Here is a 19,624-nt window from a genome sequence, read left to right as displayed (position 1 = left end):
AGTGCTACCAAAGCCTGCACCCTGCTTATGTTTCTTCATTTTGAGCAGCAGCTGACTCATGCACTGCATAATTAATTTAAGTACCATTTGAGGTTACTTTAATACAATTTCCTCATAAGCACATAAGTAACTTCCCATCTATTTGGAGTTCAATGCATTAATTGTAGCCAAAAGTCAGTTGTCATGCTTTCTCATCACCGACAAGTGTGAAGGGTCAGTTCAGCCCCAATTTCATTTCAGCCTCAGAGGGTTCACTTCCCATTTTGTGCCTGTTTTTCAGATGAATCTCTAATGAGTCACAAGCTAAATCCATTTATAGGGTTTTGTGAAGCAGGATTGTCAAGTTCTATGCTTTGAATTCAAAGAATGGTTAAAATGAACAAAAAAAGGGATGAACTCAGAACATCAATCCCTCCATGTGAACAAACCAGGCAGAAAAGGGCCATTTTCCCTCCAATATATTAGCAACTTGTTGATATTCTAATTAAGCAGAATCATAGAATCAATCAGGTTGGAAATTAGAATCAATTGAGGTTGGACTCGATGATCTTTGAGGTCTGTTCTAACCTTGGTGATACTGTGATACTGTAATCAATAAGGTTGGAAAAGGCCTCAGAGATCATCAAGTCCAACCTATTACCTAATACCTAACACCTCCTGACAACTCAACCATGGCTCCAAGTGCCACATCCAAGCCTTTTTTGAACACCTCTAGGGATGGTGACTCCACCACCTCCCTGAGCAGCCCACTCCAATGGCCAATTACTCTTTCTATGAAGAACTTTCTCCTCACCTCCAGCCTAAACTTCCCCTGGTGCAGCTTGAGATTGTTCCTTCTTATTCTGGTGCTGGAGGCCAACCCCCACCTGTCTTCAACCTCTTTTCAGGTAGTTGTAGAGAGCATTAAGGTCTCCCCTGAGCATCACCACTGAGCATCATCACTGGCTAAACAACACCAGCTCCCTCAGCCTCTCCTCATAGGGAAGGGATATTCAAGAAAGAAAATGAGGGAAAGCAGTCCTGTTTCCTCCAACCTCTGAAGACATCCTGAAGATTGTCAGGATGCCCAGCACCTGGTTCAGTGACAGGGTGGGTTGTGTGAGGCTCTCTCTTCCTGCCAACTGGGCAATAAGCAAAATGGTCTTTCATTTTTGGTACTTATTTTGATACCCATTATGATCCTTATCTATTCTGAGCATCACTGAATCACGGTGTTAAGGATCTGAAGGGACCTAAAAAATATCTCAGTTGAATTCTGCTTGTTGTTGTCCTTAAGTTATATGTGATTTAAAGATCCTTCATGAGTATGAAGACAATTGAAGGATGTGGTGTTGAGTGTGGAATCTAAACCACCCAACACTCCCTTGCTCCTCATCAAACTCCAGTTTTGAATCAAGCTCCATGGCTTTATGCTGTGGCTAAGAAGGGCCTTTCAAGTGCATGTCCCTGCTCACTGCAGGGGGGTTGGACTAGATTGCATGTGGCACTTGAAGCCATAGTTTAGTTGTCAGGAGATCTCAGGTTGGACTTGCTGATCACTGAGGTCTTTTCCAACCTGGTTGATTCTATGAGTCTAGATGACCTTTGGAGGTCCCTTCTGACCCAAACCATTCTATAATTCTGTGATGTTAGCCAAATAAGAACTGAACCTTCTTTCCCCACCCCCCTCAGTGTTATAGTTTAGGGATTTTTTACAAGCTGTTACCCTGAGACACAAGGTTCTTAGATCCACAGAATCATAGGGTTTGAAGTGACCTCAAGGATCCTCTAGTTCTAACCCCCCTGCCATGGGCAGGGACACCTCACATTAGATCAGGGGTCCTGAAGCATGGATTCTTGGTTCAAAGGCACAAAATGAAAGCATGTCCCCATGAAAAGCTTCTTAGTCAATTGTTCCTGTAAGTACTGTTAGTTTGGGTAATTGCATCTCCTTACCAGAAGAATTATGATACTGATATGGATTTATCAATCAAAAAACACTAATAGTGGAACATTTTACCTGTGCTGCAGCTCATGAATGGCAGCAGACTTATTAGTTTCCATAGCAACACCATCTCCACTTTCCAAGGTCAAAAATTCCTCCCATCCAATCAGTGGAAAGTAAAGTGTGTCTTCCTGTGACTACCTTGATGCTCTGTGAAAGAAAGGAAGAGATACTGGGTGATTAAAGTAGAGTTTCAAAGTAAATACCCCAATTTTCCCTGTGTAAAATCACCTTCTACTGAGCCTTTTGGACACTTGGGCACTAAAAATGCAATAAACAGTCCAGATATGATCATAAAAACAATAATTCCCCAAGGCCACAAAGCTGGAAATGAGATGAATGAAGAGCATGTGTGAAGTCTGAGAGTCATCCATTCCCCCCACCTTGCACTTGTACTTGCACTGCAGTTTGTCCACATAAGAAAGCAAAAACCTGCATGTGGTCCATCCACCAACCAGGGAAGAGGATGTTAGAGGAGGGTTACAAGAAAAGGAGTTGGCTGAAGTCTGTTCTTCTTGGCTTCTCTGTGTTCAGCACATTTTATGGTGTTCTTTGCCTTATGGTAATCTGGATTCTTATCCCAGAAAAGAGCATTTGGTGATCTCCCTGGAGCCTTCTCTTCTCCAGGCTGAACAACCCCAACTCTCCCAGCCTGTCCTCACAGCAGATGGCTTCCACTCCCCTGACCATCTTTTATGTGGCCTCCTCTGGACCTGCTCCAACAGGTCCATGTGTCTCCTATGCTGAGGACTCCACTGAAGGTGGAATCTCACCAGTGCAGAATGTTTCCTTGACATTTCTATTTGTGTTTACCTCCTGTACTGGGCACTATCCTGTGGTGGTTGTTTGGTTGTTTTTTTTCCCCATGAACAGAGAGCATTTCCCAGTGCTGCCTACTCTGGTCCCACCTCTCTCCCTTTCCTCCAGATCCCTCCAACACCTTCTGTTTCTGGTCATCACACATTCAACATGAGAGTTCTTTTGTGCAGATCACCTGGAACTGTTTTAAAGGTACAAGAGTTGCCAAAGGCACTTATGACTCAAAAGAAAAGGGACCTTCAACCCTCTAATGTTACTCACATACTCCCCAGGGGGAATATGCTGAAAACACAAAAGAATCCCCAATGAAATCCAAATAACTGACCAGATCCATCCTTTTCCAGATCATTTTGCCCCTTGTGTAAGGAGAGATCCTTCTGAGAACCTCTCTGCTTTCTCATAGAATTGTTAGGATTGGAAGGGACCTCAAGGATCAGCCAGTGCCAACCCCCCTACCATGGCCAGGGACACCTCACACTACAGCAGATTGCTCACAGCCACATCCAGCCTGGCTGCAAACACCTCCAGGGATGAGGCTTCCACCACCTCCCTGGGCAACCTGTGCCAGGCTCTCACCATCCTCATCGGCAAGTACTTCTTCCTAACATCCAATATGAACCTACCCAGTTCTAGTTTTGCTCCATTTCTCCTAGTCCTATCACTCCCTGACACCTTCAAAAGTCTCTCCCCAGCTTTCTTGTAGCCTCCTTCAAATATTGGAAGGATACAGTTAGGTCTCCTTGGAGCCTTATCTTCTCCAGCCTCAAAGCCCCAACTCCCTCAGTCTGTCCTCATAGTAGAGCAGCTCCAGCCCTCTGCTCATCCTCGTGGCCCTTCTCTGGACACCTTCCAGCACCTCCAGATGCTTCCTGTGACAGGGGCAACATTGGCTTACACATGACTCTTGAAACCAGCAAGTTCATGGTGCTACCACTATCCAGAATAAATCCCCTAAGCCCTTTGTATTCACATAAGGTATTGATCAATCCTTAGAACTGTAATGCTCTTGCCTCTAAGATTGCAAATTATGAGGCATTATTGGGGGAAAAAATAGAAATATATATAGATTTACACAGACATTTTCTCTAAGTAACCCAACTGGTTTCCTTATTTCTCTCTGACAAACTCAAGGACCTAACTGGCAAGCAGGCACTTAATATTTTTTACAACATCTTTCCAACAGCAGCTTCCATGGGATTATTTACTGTCAAACTAAATCAAGAATAAATGGAAAAAAACACCCCACAACACAAAAACAAAGCAAAAACGAACCAAAAACCACCCTGAAATATTTATAGCATAAGGAAAATGTGTGTGGGGGAAAGATCTGGTTCAGGCTAGAAATCCCAGCCTGGCATTAAATCAAGAAATGCACCAAGATAAATTGTGCCATCATACTCTTTGTTTTCTGGATGTAACACTATCACTTATTCTAATTGTTATGCCACCGTTTGAGCAGTCAGGGTAGATAGATGGAAAACAAAGTGTATTAAAAGTGTGTTAAAGTGTCTCAGCAATAGAGTGGGCAGCAGGAGCAGGGAAGTCATTCTGCCCTGTGCTCAGCACTGGTTAGGCCACACCTTGAGTCCTGTGTCCAGTTCTGGGCTTCTTAGGTTAGGAAAGATGTTGAGATGCTGGAAGGTGTCCAGAGAAGGGCAATAAAGCTGGGGAGGGGTCTGGAGCACAGCCCTGTGAGGAGAGGCTGAGGGAGCTGGGGTTGCTTAGCCTGGAGAAGAAGAGGCTCAGGGAAGACCTTCTTGCTGTCTACAACTACCTGAAGGGAGTTTGTAGCCGGGAGGGGCTTGGTCTCTTCTTCCAGGCAACCAGCACCAGAACAAGAGGACACAGTCTCAAACTGTGCCAGGGGAGGTTTAGGCTGGATGTTAGGAAGAAATTCTTCCCAGAAAGAGAGATTGGCCATTGGGATGTGCTGCCCAGGGAGGTGGTGGAGTCACCATCACTGGAGGTGTTTAAGAAGAGACTGGCTGAGGCACTTGGTGCCATGGTTTAGTTGATCAGATGGTGTTGGGCGATGGGTTGGACTTGATGCTCTTGAAGGTCTTTTCCAACCTTGTCTGCTCTATTATATTCTAATCATAAGGGGGAGCATTCCACTATCTCTTAAAAATATACTGCTTGCATGGCCACTTGTCAGTGCTGTGTAATTTATACAGATATGTTTGCTACAGGAGTAGTCAGCAGCTTCTTAGTTGTTTTTGGTGATTTTTCCCAGTAGAGAAAACAAATCCCTAGGAATGGATTCACTTCTCTGATATTTTCTCAGTTTTTCCTCCTCATTGGAGGAAGGAAGAATGTGTGTTCCTCAGACCTCCAGATATGAAGTGTGGGACATACAAAGGTGTATCTAGAACCACTGAATCATTTTACTTGGAAGGGATCTTTCAGGTCCTTGAGTCCGACCATTAACCCAGCACTGCCAGGCCTCCACTTTTGTGTTCCTCAACACCATCTCTACACAGCACTGAAATCCCTGAAGGGATGGGGACTCCACCACTGTGCCGTGGGCAGCCTGTTCCAATGAAGAAAGTTTTCACACTGTCCAACATAGACCTCCCCTGGTGCGACTTGAGACCATTTCCTCTTGTCCTATTGCTTGCTACCTGGGAGAACAGACCAACTGCCCCTTGGCTCCAACCTCCTTTTAGGGAGTTGTAGAGAGCAAGAAGGTCTCCTCTCAGCCTCCTTTTCTTCAGGCTAAACAATGCCAGTTCTCTCAGCTATTTCCTCATAAGACTTGTGATCTAGATTCTTCGCCAGCTTCATTGCTTTCTCTGGACATACTTCAGATCCCAGTGAAAGGAGAGGAATACATAGAAATACAGTGGTGGAAGAAAAAGAGATGACTGAGGTGAGTCTCAGCCCATGGCAGGGGGGGTGGAACCAGATGATCCTTAATGTCCCTTCCAACCCAAACTTTTCTGTGAGTCTGGGGTGAACACACTGGTCAAGAATAGCTCTACAGGTAGCACAGCACCAAGGTACTCTGGGTAATATTACTGGGTGGGAGGTGGGGGGAAGGAAGTGCACAAAAATATTGCTTTCATCAAACATTTCTATTTTAGGACATCTGGAATGTTGAACTTTTCAGTGTAAAGATGGGATGGGGTAGATGCACAGACTTGGTGGCATCACGCTTAGCACATAGGGGAGAAGGTTTGTGTTGTGCCAGTAGCTTGCATTTATATTGCTGCTTTCCCTTGGCAATAGAATTTAGGAGATGATATTTTATTGATTAATTAATTAATTAAAACGATCTGGCATACATTTAGTGCCTTATCTTCAGCTCCAGTATTGTGTCCTGTATTGAGCTAAGGCTCAACGTGGCGCTGAGCTCTGGATTTCAAGCCCCGGACATCCTTCAGCTGCTTATTTTTTGTGAGTAACAAAACACTCCCAAGATGAAACCTGTGGCAAAGGACAAAATGCACTTCTGGTGTCATCTGAGTTTTCAGGAGAATATGCAACACTTCACATTTCTGCCACAACTGTCTGTTAGTTTTGTTGAAGCCAGGAGGAGTCGGTTCAGGTGGCGAACTGACAGCTGCTGAGGTAAATGTTGGCAGGCAGTGGGAATGAGGAGATTTTGCTCTTAGCTAAATTCAAGCAAATTGACATTTTCACCCGTGGCAAAATGTAGCTATGTTTGCAGAAATAGCAGCTCTTTGACCTGGCAAAAGGAACGGTGTTTAACAACAGTATCTGGGGCTAAATGCTGGCAGAGGAGCTTCACTCCAGGGCTGCCAGATAGGTGTGACTGCCTGCAGAGAGAATCGGGCTCCCTGGGTCAAGAAAGAGACAGGGAGCTACTGGAGAGAGTCCAGCAGAGGCTGCAAAGATGGAGAGGGGGCTGGAACATCTCTGTAAGGAGAAAAAGCTGAATCCTGGGGCTCTTGAGCCTGGAGATGAGCAGCCCCAGAGGGGATCTGAGCAATGCTGATCAATAGTTAAATGGCTGGGGGTCAAGAGGATGGGGCCAGGCTCTTTTCAGGGGTGGCTAGCAATAGAACCATGGATCATGGGCACAAAGTGGAACATGGGAAGTTCCACCTAAAGATAAGGACAAACTTGTTTCCTGTGAGGGTGACAGAGTCCTGGCTGCCCAGAGAGGTTGTAGAATCTCTTTCTCTGAAGACTTTCAAAACCCACCTGGATGTGGTCTTGTACAACCTCATATGGATGACTCTGCTTTAGCAGGGGAGGTTGAACTAGATGATCTCCAGAGGTCCTTTCCAGTCCTACTGTTCAGTGATTCTGTGACCTGTTGAATGCATATAGGAGGAAAGGAATAAAACTGTGAAGAGAAGAGGCTGCAATCCAGGGAGTCCATGTGTAACCTTTTTGTTCTGCTGCCTCAGCTTCCCCTCCCACCAGCTTCCACACATCTATATTATCCTTTGAATTTGGCCTTACATATTTCTTTATTCTTCATCTGCCAGAAATAAGCTGAGTCTGTCCCAGCCAGGCTTGCATTCTTGGCACACCATCGCTCCTGATCTCTATATTGTCTCCTGAGCACCTGTTTTGAAGGCATCTAATGTGAATTTTCTCATGAATGCCAATGATACACAGCTACATTTTTCTTTTCAAACTTTTTTATCCCTCAGGCACTTTCTGCACTCAACCTATTTCCCAGATATCCATAACAAGCTGAATAGCCAATACCTGTAACTACCAGAGCAGAAGCCCCCAGTTTTCACAGTCTCCAGCAAGATGTACTGATGCTCTTGTAGTACTTAGTGCTTATTTAAAATTATTGAACTATACTCTGTAAGAGGAAAGTACCCCAAGTTAGTTAACTAAGCCTTCCAACACCCATCACTCCTATTTTCCCCTCTTTTTTTCCCCCAAAGCACTTGGATTTTCATTTGGTGATTTCTCTCTCCCCACCCCCTCTCCCCCCACTCCCCCCCCACCCCAGCTGCTCTTGCTTATTTTTCCCAGGGAAGCAGGAAACATTGGAGCTTATCTGCAATTCAAATCCAGTACAGAAAGCCTTAGGGCAGGGTTTTAATGCTGTGTTTTCAAAACATTTTCCTAAATCCTAACAGCTCATTGCTTTTCAGGTGACACTGGGGCTCACACGAGCAGGAGCAGGGAAGGGGTTGGCCTCCTGTACTCTGCCCTGGTGAGGTCACACCTTGAATGCTGGGTTCAGCTTTGGGGCCCTCACTTCAATAAAGACATCAATGTGCTGGAGCAGGTCCAGAGAAAGACAGTGAAGCTGGAGAAGGATCTGGTAAACAGGTCTTATGAGGAAGGAAGAGGCTTGCCATGAAAGATGGTAAAGATGTGTGTAAATGAACTTGGAGAATAAAAGGCTTAGTTGTCCCAGATACCTCAGGCTAGCCAAGAAGAGGGGCATAGAGGGAAAAGGCATTTCAGTCTAACTCCTTCAAGCCACTCAGATGGTTTATCCTAACACAGCCAAAGGGCAAAAAGAGAGACAGAGGATTCCTTGCTCAGCATCTAGAGAAAGGAGCCAGCAGAGCGATTTGGTTTTGTCTCTGTTTTTAGAGTCCCTCCATGGGATTGCAGGGCTGCAAAGCAAGATGCTTAATGAAAAGCCTGAAATGGATCTGAAATGGAGCTTCGTAGCTGGAGGAACTTTTCATGATTCTCTTTTCCTCTAAGTACAACTGTAATATGCCACATACTTAAATGTATATTCAAGCTGAATAAGTATGAGAAGTGGCTGAAGAAACTGTGGTTGTTTAGACTGGAGAAAAGGAGACTTGGGAGAGTCCTTGCTCTCCACAATTCCCTGAATGGGAGTTGGAGTCGGGTAGGGGTCATCCCTTCGCCCTAACAGCAAGAGATAGGACAAGAGGAAAGAGTCTGAGGTTGCACCATGGGAGGTTTAGATCAGAAGCTTCTCCCCTAAAAGGCTTCTCTAACACTGGAACAGCCTCCCCAGGAAGATGGTGTATAGAAGACAGAGATGTAGTGCCAAGGTACTGTACAACTGTGCAACTGTTGTACAACTGTAATATGCCACATACTTAAATGTATATTCAAGCTGAATAAGTATGAGGAGTGGCTGAAGAAACTGAGGCTGAGGGGAGAACTTCTGGCTCTCTACAATTCCCTGACAGGAAGCTGGAGCCAAGTGGAAGTTGGCCTCTTCTCCCTTAGTAACAAGTGGTAGAAGGAGAGGAAATAGCCTCAAGTTTCACTAGGGCAGGTGTAGGTTGGGCATTAGAAAATACTTCTTTATTGAAAGGGTTCTCAACCACTGGAACAGGCTGCTCATGGAGGTGGTTGAATCCCCATCACTGGAGGTGTTGAAAAGACAGAGAGATGTGGTGCTGAGGGGCATGGTTTAGCTCCACATTTGGTAGTGTTAGAGAATGGTTGGACTTCCAACCCAAACTGTTCTATGATTCTCACATTCCAATGGAAGACACAAGATTGATGTATCTTAAAAAGAGCTTCAATTTGTCACATGATTTTCATAGACAACAACAATTAGGGAGCTTAAACTAAAAAAGTTGAAAGATAAACTCTCCTGCCCCACAACTGCACTGCAGAATCTCCCTGTGTGCTTGGTGTGCAGCCATCACCCTGCTAACATTTGCTGCTGCAGCGCCTTGGGAAGCTGTTAGGAGGTGACACACTTCCACCAGAACATTTGTGAGCAGCTACACTGGCTGAATGCAGCAGCACAAACTTTTGTGTGGGCATTCACCACGGTATATAACCACATCTCACCAGGCAAGAGGCAATGAGAATTTGCTGTGTTTAACCTAAACATAAAGACTGGAAGATATAAAGCTCAAAGTGTTGTATTGTTGACAAATCAGTATGGAAAAAAAGTCTTTCAGCAGTAAACTGCTTAAGTCATGATTGCTGTAATGCAGTCACAGCCTTGTGCTCATAGAATCATAGAATCAATAAGGTTGGAAAAGACCTCAAAGATCATCAATTCCAACCTGTCACCCAAGACTTCATGACTACTAAACCATGGCACCAAGTGCCACGTCCAGTCCCCTCTTGCACACCTCCAGGGATGGTGACTCTGCCACCTCCCTGGGTAGCACATTCCAATGGCTAACAACTCTCTGTGAAGAACTTCTTCCTAACATCCAGCCTGAACTTCTCCTGGTACAGCTTGAGACTGTGTCCTCTTGTTCTGGTGCTGGTTGCCTGGGAGAAGAGACCAACCCCCTCCTGGCTACAATCTCCCTTCAGGTAGTTGTAGACAGCAGAGCCTACTCTTCTCCAGGTTAAACAACCTCAGGTCCCTCAGCCTCTCCTCACAGGGCTGTGCTTGAGGCCCCTCCCCAGCCTCGTTGCCCTTCTCTGGACACGTTCAAGAGCCTCGATGTCCTTCTTAAATGGAGGGTCCCTGAACTGGACACAGGACTCAAGGTGTGGCCTAACCAAGAGATGTTCTGCAATATTTTAGTTCTAAAGGACCTATTTTTTTTTTTACTACTAGGGATAGCAATTATTGTTTCTTAAGAAATTACTACCCCTAGTATTAATCTCTCTATATTAATAAGCAGTATCTTAAGTGTCCTAATCCAAGACTACAGATATAGCTTCATAACCTGTGTCTTTTTTGAATCTTAAAAAAGTCAATACTGCCTCTTGATTCTGAGCATACTTAGGAGGATTTCCATTACTGTTATTTATTCAAAAAATGATCTAGCATCTAGTAGTAGATAATACAACTTCAAAATAAACAAAAGGATAGTACCCATTTTCCTCTATTAAGGCTTGGCTCAAGGTGAGGAGAAAGCCTTCTCAGAAAGAGTATCTGTGCTGCCCAGGGAGGTGGTGGAGTCCCCATCCCTGAAGGTGTTCAAAAAAGGCTTGGATGTGGCACTTGGAGCCATGGTTTAGTTGTCAGGAGGTGTTAGGTATTAGGTAATAGGTTGGATTTGATGATCTCTGAGGTCTCTTCCAACCTGAGCCATTCTGTGAACGCATGTCTATAGATCTGAGAATCTGTGTGTATATACAGAGTACAAAGGCGTCACTGGATTCAGTCATCTCAACATGGAGGTGGTGGAAGCCTCATCCCTGGAGGTTTTTAAGGCCAGGCTGGATGTGGCTGTGAGCAACCTGCTGTAGTGTGAGGTCTCCCTGCCCATGGCAGGGGAGCTGGAACTAGATAATCCTTGAGGTCCTTTTCAACCCTGACAATTCTATGATTCTAACTGGTGTGGTATCTTTGGCATATAAAGCTGCTGTGCTATTTCTGCTCTTTGCAGTGACACACATGACAAATACAGACTGAAATACCTCATTGTGGTGTGTGTGGGTTATAAAACTGGTTTTGCTTGGAGTCTTTTCTATTCATTATAAATCCTAGTCCCTTCCTCTGGGACACGAAGCAAAGATGTTAGTACGATGTTAGGGTGCCCTCGCACAGCTGATATGATGCACTCCAAGATAGGTTTTCACAGCTGGAGCATTTCCTGAGCAGAGCTGGACTGTGCCAAGGACTGGCTTCAGTCCAGAGCCATCAATATATTCATTTCAGGGAAATGATAGGACTAAAATATGCTACCAATTCAGGTTGACACTGCTCCGAGTGGTAAATGGCATTCAAGTAAACTGCTTATCCCAGAGAGGTGGGAGTTGGAAAGAACCTCTGGAGATCATCTAATCCAACACTCCTGTGAAAGTAGTGTCACTCACAGCAGCTTGTCCAGGCTCACAATGTCCCAGGTGGGCTTGGAATCTCTCCAGAAAAGGAAAGTCCATAAACTCTCTGGGCAGCCTGCTCCAGGGATCTATGAAATATGGTCTGCAAGTTGTGAGGAGATGACAACTTCAACCTAGTCTTTGTAGGCTGTGAACTGAAGAGGAGAATATTTTTCATGTGACTTGGAGTTTAGAAGTTTTGTTTGTAGAGATAATTTCCAACAACTGGAAGATGCTCTGATGTTAGGGAGAAATTATTCCCCATGAGGGTGGTGAGAGCCTGGCACAGGTTGCCCAGGGAGGTGGTGGAAGCCTCATCCCTGGAGAGTTTTGCAGCCAAGCTGGATGTGGCTGTGAGCAACCTGCTGTAGTGTGAGGTGTCCCTGGCCATGGCAGGGGAGTTTGAACAGGCTGAGCCTTGAGGTCCCTTCCAACCAGAACAGTTCTGTGGTTCTAATCACTCAGCACAGTCAATGGTAATTACTAAACAAACACTGAGGTTGGATCGGAAGGCTTGCCAGGTTTGGCTGAGGTGTGTGTGGCTCAATTTCCAGTTCAATGCAATATGAAGATGACTGAAAATGTTACATTTACCAAGTCTGATAATTTAACCTGGAAGCTACTTGTGTTCTTCACTGAGAGAGTTGTTAGCCATTGGAATGTGCTGCCCAGGGAGGTGGTGGAGTCACCATCCCCGGAGGTGTTCAAGAGGGGAGTGGACGTAGCACTTGGTGCCATGGGTTAGCCATGAGGTCTGCAGTGACAGGTTGGACTTGGTGATCATTGAGGTCTCTTCCAACCTTGGTGATACTGTGATGCTGTGTTCACAAACACTAAAGCTAACTGTCCAGATGGTACCCTGCTCCTGAGTGTGGGGGACCATACATGATCCCTCACAGATGAGAAGTCTAATTCTACTTCATATCCAGGAGTAGAAACTTGGGAAATCTAGAAAGCAGCCTTCCAAAAGTTATCAGTGTCATAGTGGTTAAAAAAAAAAAGAAGAATAAATATATATATTGATTTTCTTCTACCTGAAGTCAGTAGGAAAATTGCCATTTCTTCAGCAAAACTGAATCAAAATTAGAATGCTATCAGAAGACAGTGTGCAGGCTTCTCCAAGGGTGGGGATGTTAATAAAGGAACTGCTGATAAACCTTTACAATCATATCTCGAAGGCTTCACCCCTTTCAAGGTCTCACAGAGTGCTTGTTTCAATATGAGCCTTTTGTCACAGGAGCACTTTAATTTGTGCCACCCTGAAGTCCACTATTCAGTGTTTTCATTTTAATCTTTGGCTTGCTTCATATTTACTATCCCAGGTCTGTTTTTTTATTAAAATCCATATTAAAGGTATTGTGATATCTTTATGGTGCTCTTCTCTCCAACAAAATAATATCCTGAGGCACAGAGCTTTAGGTTCTGCATTTCTTGCACATCTGTATCTCCGGCTGGAGGCCATAGAGGAAATCACAGACCAGGGAGGGACTGATGCAGGGTCAGGTTGCCTCAGCTGACAGAATCACAGAATGATTGGTGCTGGGAGGGACCTCTGGAGATCATCCAGTCCAACCCCCATGCTAAAGCAGGGGCACCGACAGGGGGTGGCCCAGACAGGATTACAGTGTCCAGAGCAGTTTGGAATACTTCCAGATGAGACTCCACAGCTTCTCTGGGCAGCCTACTCCAGGGCTTCATCACCCTCACGCCAAAGAAGTTTCTTCTTATGTCCAGATGGAACTTTCTGGGTTCTACTTCATGTTTTTTGTCCTGTTGTTTGACACCCCTGAAAAGAGTCTGGCCCCATCCTCTTGCACTCTATTTTTACTGAGCATTGAGAAGATCTCTTCTGAGTCTGCCCTCCTCCAGGCTAAATAGCCCCAGGTCTCTCAGGGTTTCCTCCTCAAAGCCCACCCAGCATCTTTGCAGCCTCCACTGGACTCTCTCCAGTAGTTGCTTGTCTCTCTTGAACTGGGGAGCCCAGAAGTGGTCACAGTACACACCTAGTACTTTTCACTTCAGCAAGGGTCATACTGCTGTGTTTTTCAGAAGCCTAAGAACAAGCCTCTGTCCTCCTCATCAAGAGATACCCAAGTGATGCCCTTACCTGGCACCCTTGCATCAAGCTAATGGTTGAGGGGATTCCCTGCCATGGCTCACCAATCTCCTCTGATCAGTAGGCAGTAGGAATTTACCAGTTACTGAGACCTTCTTTTTATTGTCCTTGGCTTGCTGATGGATTATATATTTACCAGCAGAGAATCTCATTTGTGCTTTATTGCTCTAACACCTGAAATGATCTCTTTCTTCCTTTTTTCATCATTGCTCATCATTTGTTATTCCTCCCAATTACAGCCAAGCAGCTTCAAACCCTGGGCTCCCAACCCCAGCACAGGCACCACAAGACAACAACTGGCTGCCAGCTTCCTCTACTTAAAATAAAAAACACTGTTATGGCCACTTTACTAAGAAACTGCTCATTTTCATACCCTCCCTACTGGAGGAATGATGTTCATTGCATGCAAGGCATGTCAGGCACAAGGTAGGAAAGAAATCAGGGTGTACCATGAGCTTTGAGGGGTATTTGTTGCAATATAAGTGTTTTATTCTTCTTGTGCAAAGAACAAAGGCAAATCTTCCCCTACAGCTCTGAAGTGGACAGTGAAAAAGACTTGAATGATGTGGTGCATCAGAAGCTCCTTGTCTGATCCTTGGACTAGCTTGAAAGGCAACAAGCCATAGAATCACTGAATTATTGCAGTTGGAAAAGACCTCTAAGATCAAATCCAGCTGCCAACTTAACCTACCATGGCCATTCAAACAGACCTTCAAATCCACATACCTACACATTTCTTGAACATCTCCAGGGGTGGTGATTCCACCTTTCCCTGGGCAGCCTGTTCCAATCTCTGGCCCCACTTGTAGGAAGGAAATTTTTCCTAAGATCCAACCTAAACCTCTCCTGGCACAACCTGAGGCCATTTCATCTTAGTTTCATAGTTTCATAGTTTCATTCAGGGTTGGAAGGGACCACAAGGATCATCTAGTTCCAACCCCCCTGCCATGGGCAGGGACACCCCACACTAGATCAGGCTGGACAGAGCCTCATCCAGCCTGCTCTTAAACACCCCCAGGGACGGGGCCTCGACCACCTCCCTGGACAACCCATTCCAGGGTTTCACCACTCTCATGGTGAAGAACCTCCTCCTCACATCCAGCCTGAATCTCCCCACCTCCAGCTTCATTCCATTCCCCCTAGTCCTATCACTACCTGATATCCTGAGAAGTCCTTCCCCTGCCTTCCTGTAGGCCCCCTTCAGATACTGGAAGGCGACAATTAGGTCACCTCGGAGCCTTCTCTTCTGCAGACTGAACAGCCCCAACTCCTTCAGTCTGTCCTCATAGGAGAGGTGCTCCAGCCCTCTGATCATCCTCGTGGCCCTTCTCTGGACACGTTCCAGCACCTCCACATCCCTCTTGCTGATATGGAGAAGAGACCAACACCCCCCTCACAATGACCTCCTTTTTGGTATCAACAGAAGCATGAATGTAAATTATTCACTTCAGGTTTCCCCAGAGACCTAGCAGGAAATGTTTAGATATTTTACTAGCCACATGTTGCTGTGCATCAATAAATGAAGAGCTGAGGACTGGTTCTGGCCTGAAAAAGGAAGAAGTTCTTCCCCATGAGGGTGGTGAGAGATTGGCACAGGTTGCCCAGGGAGGTGGTGGCAGCCTCATCGCTGGAGGTGTTTGCAGCCAGGCTGGATGTGGCTGTGAGCAACCCACTGTAGTGTGAGGTGTCCCTGCCCATAGCAGGGGGTTTGGAACTGGCTGATCCTTGATGTCCCTTCCAACCCTGAGAATTCTATGATCCTATGACCCAAGTGGGCACAAACCCTTAGAGGTTAGGTGAATTTAAATCAGATTAAGTTGAATATTAAGTGATGTAAATAGGAGCAAGGCAGGACTGTAATGCCAGGATGACTTTAAGATGAGCTGAACCAGCCATGGCCATTATTTTTTGCATAAGATGAAGTCTCTAATCATTTTATTTGCCTGCATATGTGCATGTATGTGTGTCAGGAGGGAAAGTTAATTTCAGGGCTTATTGTTTAACAAGTAAATGATTCAGCATGAAATGATGATCCTCCCCATTCCCTCCCTCCTTGGTGATGCTGTTTCTGTTTATTGCTATCATTTAGAATCTCTCTGATAATGAGGAAAAGAAGACAATAATCAGTTGGTTTCTAGATGAAATTAGACTTAATTCAGCATAATCTGTGTTTTTTAAGATGGGGGAATGTATCCAAGTTAGAATAATGAGCAATGCAAATGGATGATACAATTGCTTAGGCTGTAAAAAGCCTTTAGGATCATTCGGTCCAATCATTAACCCAGCTCTGCCAGGTCACCATTAAACCATGTCCCTCAACATCACATCTCCACAGCTTTTCAATCCCTCCAGGGATGGGGACTCCACCACTGCCCTAAGCAGGCTGTTCCAGGGCTTGACAACCCTTCAATATATCTGAAGAGGCACATGTTAACATGCCCTAAATATAGGCATGGTTAGAGATTCCTTTTATCACAGGGAATGACTTAGAATCATAGAATCAATAAGGCTGGAAAAGACCTCAAAGATCATCAAGTCCAACCTGTCACCACAGACCTCATGCCTACTAAACCATGGCACCAAGTGCCACATCCAATCCCCTCTTGAACACCTCCAGGGATGGTGACTCCACCACCTCCCTGGGCAGCACATTCCAATAGCCAACAACTCTCTCTGTGAAGAACTTTCTCCTCACCTTGAACCTAAACCTCCCCTGGCACAGTTTGAGACTTGGCACATTTAAAACTAAAACTAATCTCTGTTTTCTTTGTTCTCTACAGTTAAATGCATCTTCCTTTCTCCTAAGAATTCCATGGGCACACCAAAATCCCCTCCAAGTCAGGCCAAATCACATCTACCAATTACATCAAGTTGCTTGAAAGTCATGATGTAACTGTAGGCTGAAGATTGATTGATTCTTGTTTGTTTATTAATAAATGTCCTCCATGATTGCCCATGACAGCCTCAGGAGGTTCAATAGGACCAAATGCAAGATGCTGCATCTGGGTTGTGGGAATCCCAAGAACTGATGTAGGCTGGACAGGGACTGGTTTGAGAGCAGCCCTGAAGAAAAGGACCTGGGGGTGCTGGTGAATGAGAAGCTCAACAGGAGCTAGCAGTGAGCACTTGCAGCCCAGAGAGCCAAGCAGAGCCTGAGCTGCATCAAGAGAAGCACCACCAGCAGGTCAAGGGAGGTGATTCTCCCCCTCTACTCCACTCTGGTGAGACCCCACCTGGAGTACTGCATCCAGTTCTGGAGCCTCTGTTACAGGAAGGATCTGGAGGCGCTGGAAGGTGTCCAGAGAAGGGCCAAGAGGATGATCAGAGGGCTGGAGCACCTCTCCTATGTGGGCAGACTGAGGGAGTTGGGGCTGTTCAGTCTGGAGAAGAGAAGGCTCCCAGGAAACCTCATTGTGGCCTTCCAGTATCTGAAAGGGGCTACAAGAAAGCTGGGGAGGGACTTTTGAGGGTGTCAGGGAGTGACAGGCCTGGGGAGAATGAGTAAAACTAGAAATGGATAGATTCAGATTGGATGTTAGGATGAAGTTCTTGCCTATGAGGGTGGTGAGAGCCTGGCACAGGTTGCCCAGGGAGGTGGTGGAAGCCTCATGCCTGGAGGTTTTTGCAGCTAGGCTGGATGTGGCTGTGAGCAACCTGCTGTAGTGTGAAGGGTCCCTTGCCCATGGCAGGGGGGTTGGGACTGGATGATCCTTGAGGTCCCTTCCAACCCTGTCAATTCTATGATTCTAGGATTCCTGCTGTTTCCTGGGGCTCATGCAGGAGCTGCTGGCTCATTCAGAGGGCTGACCTTTCTCAAGTGTCGAAGAGATGGAGAGAAATAGGAATACATTTTATTGCATTAATTCCTGCTGGACTTTTGCTTTGCACATGGCAGATGATTTGTTGGCAATTGATTCTATTCCTTGCTAATCATCCTGCACTCCAAACAAGTCGTGCATCCACGTATCAATACGTTTGCATCTGCGGGATATGCAGCAGACAATTTAGACAGATTCAGAATACATTAGAAAAGCAAAATGTTTCCTTGAATAATAATAGATATTTATGAAGGTTTTCTCCTCCTGGGTACACTTAAGGTGGTTTGAACTTGAACTTACTGTTCTTGGGTTTTGACAAGCAAACAGAATTGGATGTTCCAGTGGTGTAGGTGGGAATAGCGTGGAGCATTATCGAGAGAGAGGCCAAATTACACCAGCTAGGAATCAAGATCAAAGACAAAGCCTTGATATTTATCTGAGAGATAAGAATAATGACTTGACTTGGAGTTTCCTAATATGGAGGCAGCAAATATTTAGGATACACTTATTGATGTATGCATCTCCTGAAAACACATCAGTCCTGAAACTCTGAGATATGAAGGTCCATGAAGTGTGTCCAGAGAGGGGCAATGAAGCTAGTGAAGAATCTGGAGAAGAGGTCTTGAGAGAAGAGGTTGAGGGAACTGGGCTTTAGGATACAGAAGAGGAAAATGAGGGGAGACCTCCTTTCTTTACAACTGCCTAAAAGGAAGTTAGAGTGAGGTGGGGTTGGTCTCTTCTCCCTAGTATCAAGTGATAGAATGAGAGGAAATGGCCTCAGCTTGTGGCAGGGGAGGTTTAGTTTGGATCTTAGGAAATATTTCTTTGCTGAAATAGTGTCCAGGCATTGGAACAGGCTGTCCAAGGAAGTGGTGGAATCACCATCCCTTCAGGTGTTCAAAAAACATGTAGACATCACACTTTGGAACATGGTTTAATGGCCATGGTGGTGTTTGGACAGTTGGACTCTATGACCTTAAAGATCTTTTCCACACAATGTGATTCTATAAAGATTATTTGCACTAAGTCTGGTTGTGCAACAGATCTTTACAGTATCACAGTATCACTAAGGTTGGAAGAGACCTCGAGGATCATTGAGTCCAACCTGTCACCACAGACTTCATGACATTACTGGCATTGCTTTTATTTTCAGAGCTTTTCCTTTTGCTTTCTGCTGTGTTTTCTTGTCTAATAGACAGTGCATTGAAAGCTAACAGGGCTTTAACCTGTTTTGTGGCAACATCAGTGCTCTGAGAAGCCTCTTTTCTATCCTTCTGTTCAACTCTTTCATTTAGACTCTCTCTGTGCACCAAAATGTGTTGTTGGACTTCACAGGGGAGAATGGAGAGGAAATTGCACTATGCCAAATGATCTGTTATCATACCAAAAGGAAAAAAGGAAACAAGAAATGGTAGTGAATTGAAACCTACTGCTAGGTTACTCAGGGTTGGTTTGAGGAGCACTTCTTTTTCAAAGCACTGATGCAAATGGTAGTGCTGATTAAGTATCCCCCAGAACACAACTAACTGCTGGGGAACTGGGAGCATCCCTCGACATAACGTAGGTCCTGAGCATCTAGGTAAGTCCACTACACTCCCAAATGAACAAGAGAAATCAACCTCATGAAAAAATCCTGATTTTTTAATATTGCTGTGGTGTCAGTTAAGAAAAGATGGTTAAAATTCAGCTGTGTGATGAACGGTTATCCCTTCCCTTCCCTTCCCTTCCCTTCCCTTCCCTTCCCTTCCCTTCCCTTCCCTTCCCTTCCCTTCCCTTCCCTTCCCTTCCCTTCCCTTCCCTTCCCTTCCCTTCCCTTCCCTTCCCTTCCCTTCCCTTCCCTTCCCTTCCCTTCCCTTCCCTTCCCTTCCCTTCCCTTCCCTTCCCTTCCCTTCCCTTCCCTTCCCTTCCCTTCCCTTCCCTTCCCTTCCCCTCCTCTGTGTGTTCTATTCTAAGCCTTCCTGTGTGCTTCTAAAGCAGTTTGCTGCATCCTCAACCCATACATGGCTGTGCTCTTGTAGTGGCAGTCAGTGAAATGTTCAAGGCCTAATTTACTTCCAAGATCTCAGCCTCACAGCTTTGATTTCAAAAGAATAGGTATTGCTGCTGATGTGACTCATGGAATGCCATGAGTACTGGGATGTGTGTGTTTGCTTCTCAGAAGGATTACAGTCATGCAAGGAGAGCGGAGTAGAATCATACAATCACAGAATTGTT

At 45.4% G+C, this 19,624-nt stretch overlaps 1 protein-coding gene across 6 annotated transcripts in view; it reads right to left on the bottom strand.

Moving 5' to 3' along the window:
* CNTN6 (contactin 6) overlaps positions 1-19,624 on the bottom strand; it is a 200,441-nt gene that overhangs the window by 160,405 nt on the left and 20,412 nt on the right. For 3 of the 6 annotated variants that reach the window (XM_068154394.1, XM_068154390.1, XM_068154389.1), the window contains 2 exons: positions 6,971-7,082; positions 2,000-2,134 (listed from right to left, as the gene is read on the bottom strand). In XM_068154394.1, the coding sequence (XP_068010495.1) occupies positions 2,000-2,054 (55 nt within the window). In that variant the 5' untranslated portion in view covers positions 2,055-2,134; positions 6,971-7,082. Of the gene's footprint in view, positions 1-1,999; positions 2,135-6,087; positions 6,140-6,970; positions 7,083-7,486; positions 7,574-19,624 lie in introns of those variants that run through there. The other 3 variants (XM_068154391.1, XM_068154393.1, XM_068154392.1) reach the window with 3 other exon arrangements.

This window comes from Melanerpes formicivorus, unplaced genomic scaffold (genome assembly GCF_026170545.1).
Source record: "Melanerpes formicivorus ecotype bairdi unplaced genomic scaffold, bMelFor1.0.p_v2 SCAF_28, whole genome shotgun sequence".
NCBI lineage: Eukaryota > Metazoa > Chordata > Aves > Piciformes > Picidae > Melanerpes > Melanerpes formicivorus.
This window is presented reverse-complemented; position numbering and strand designations above follow the sequence as displayed.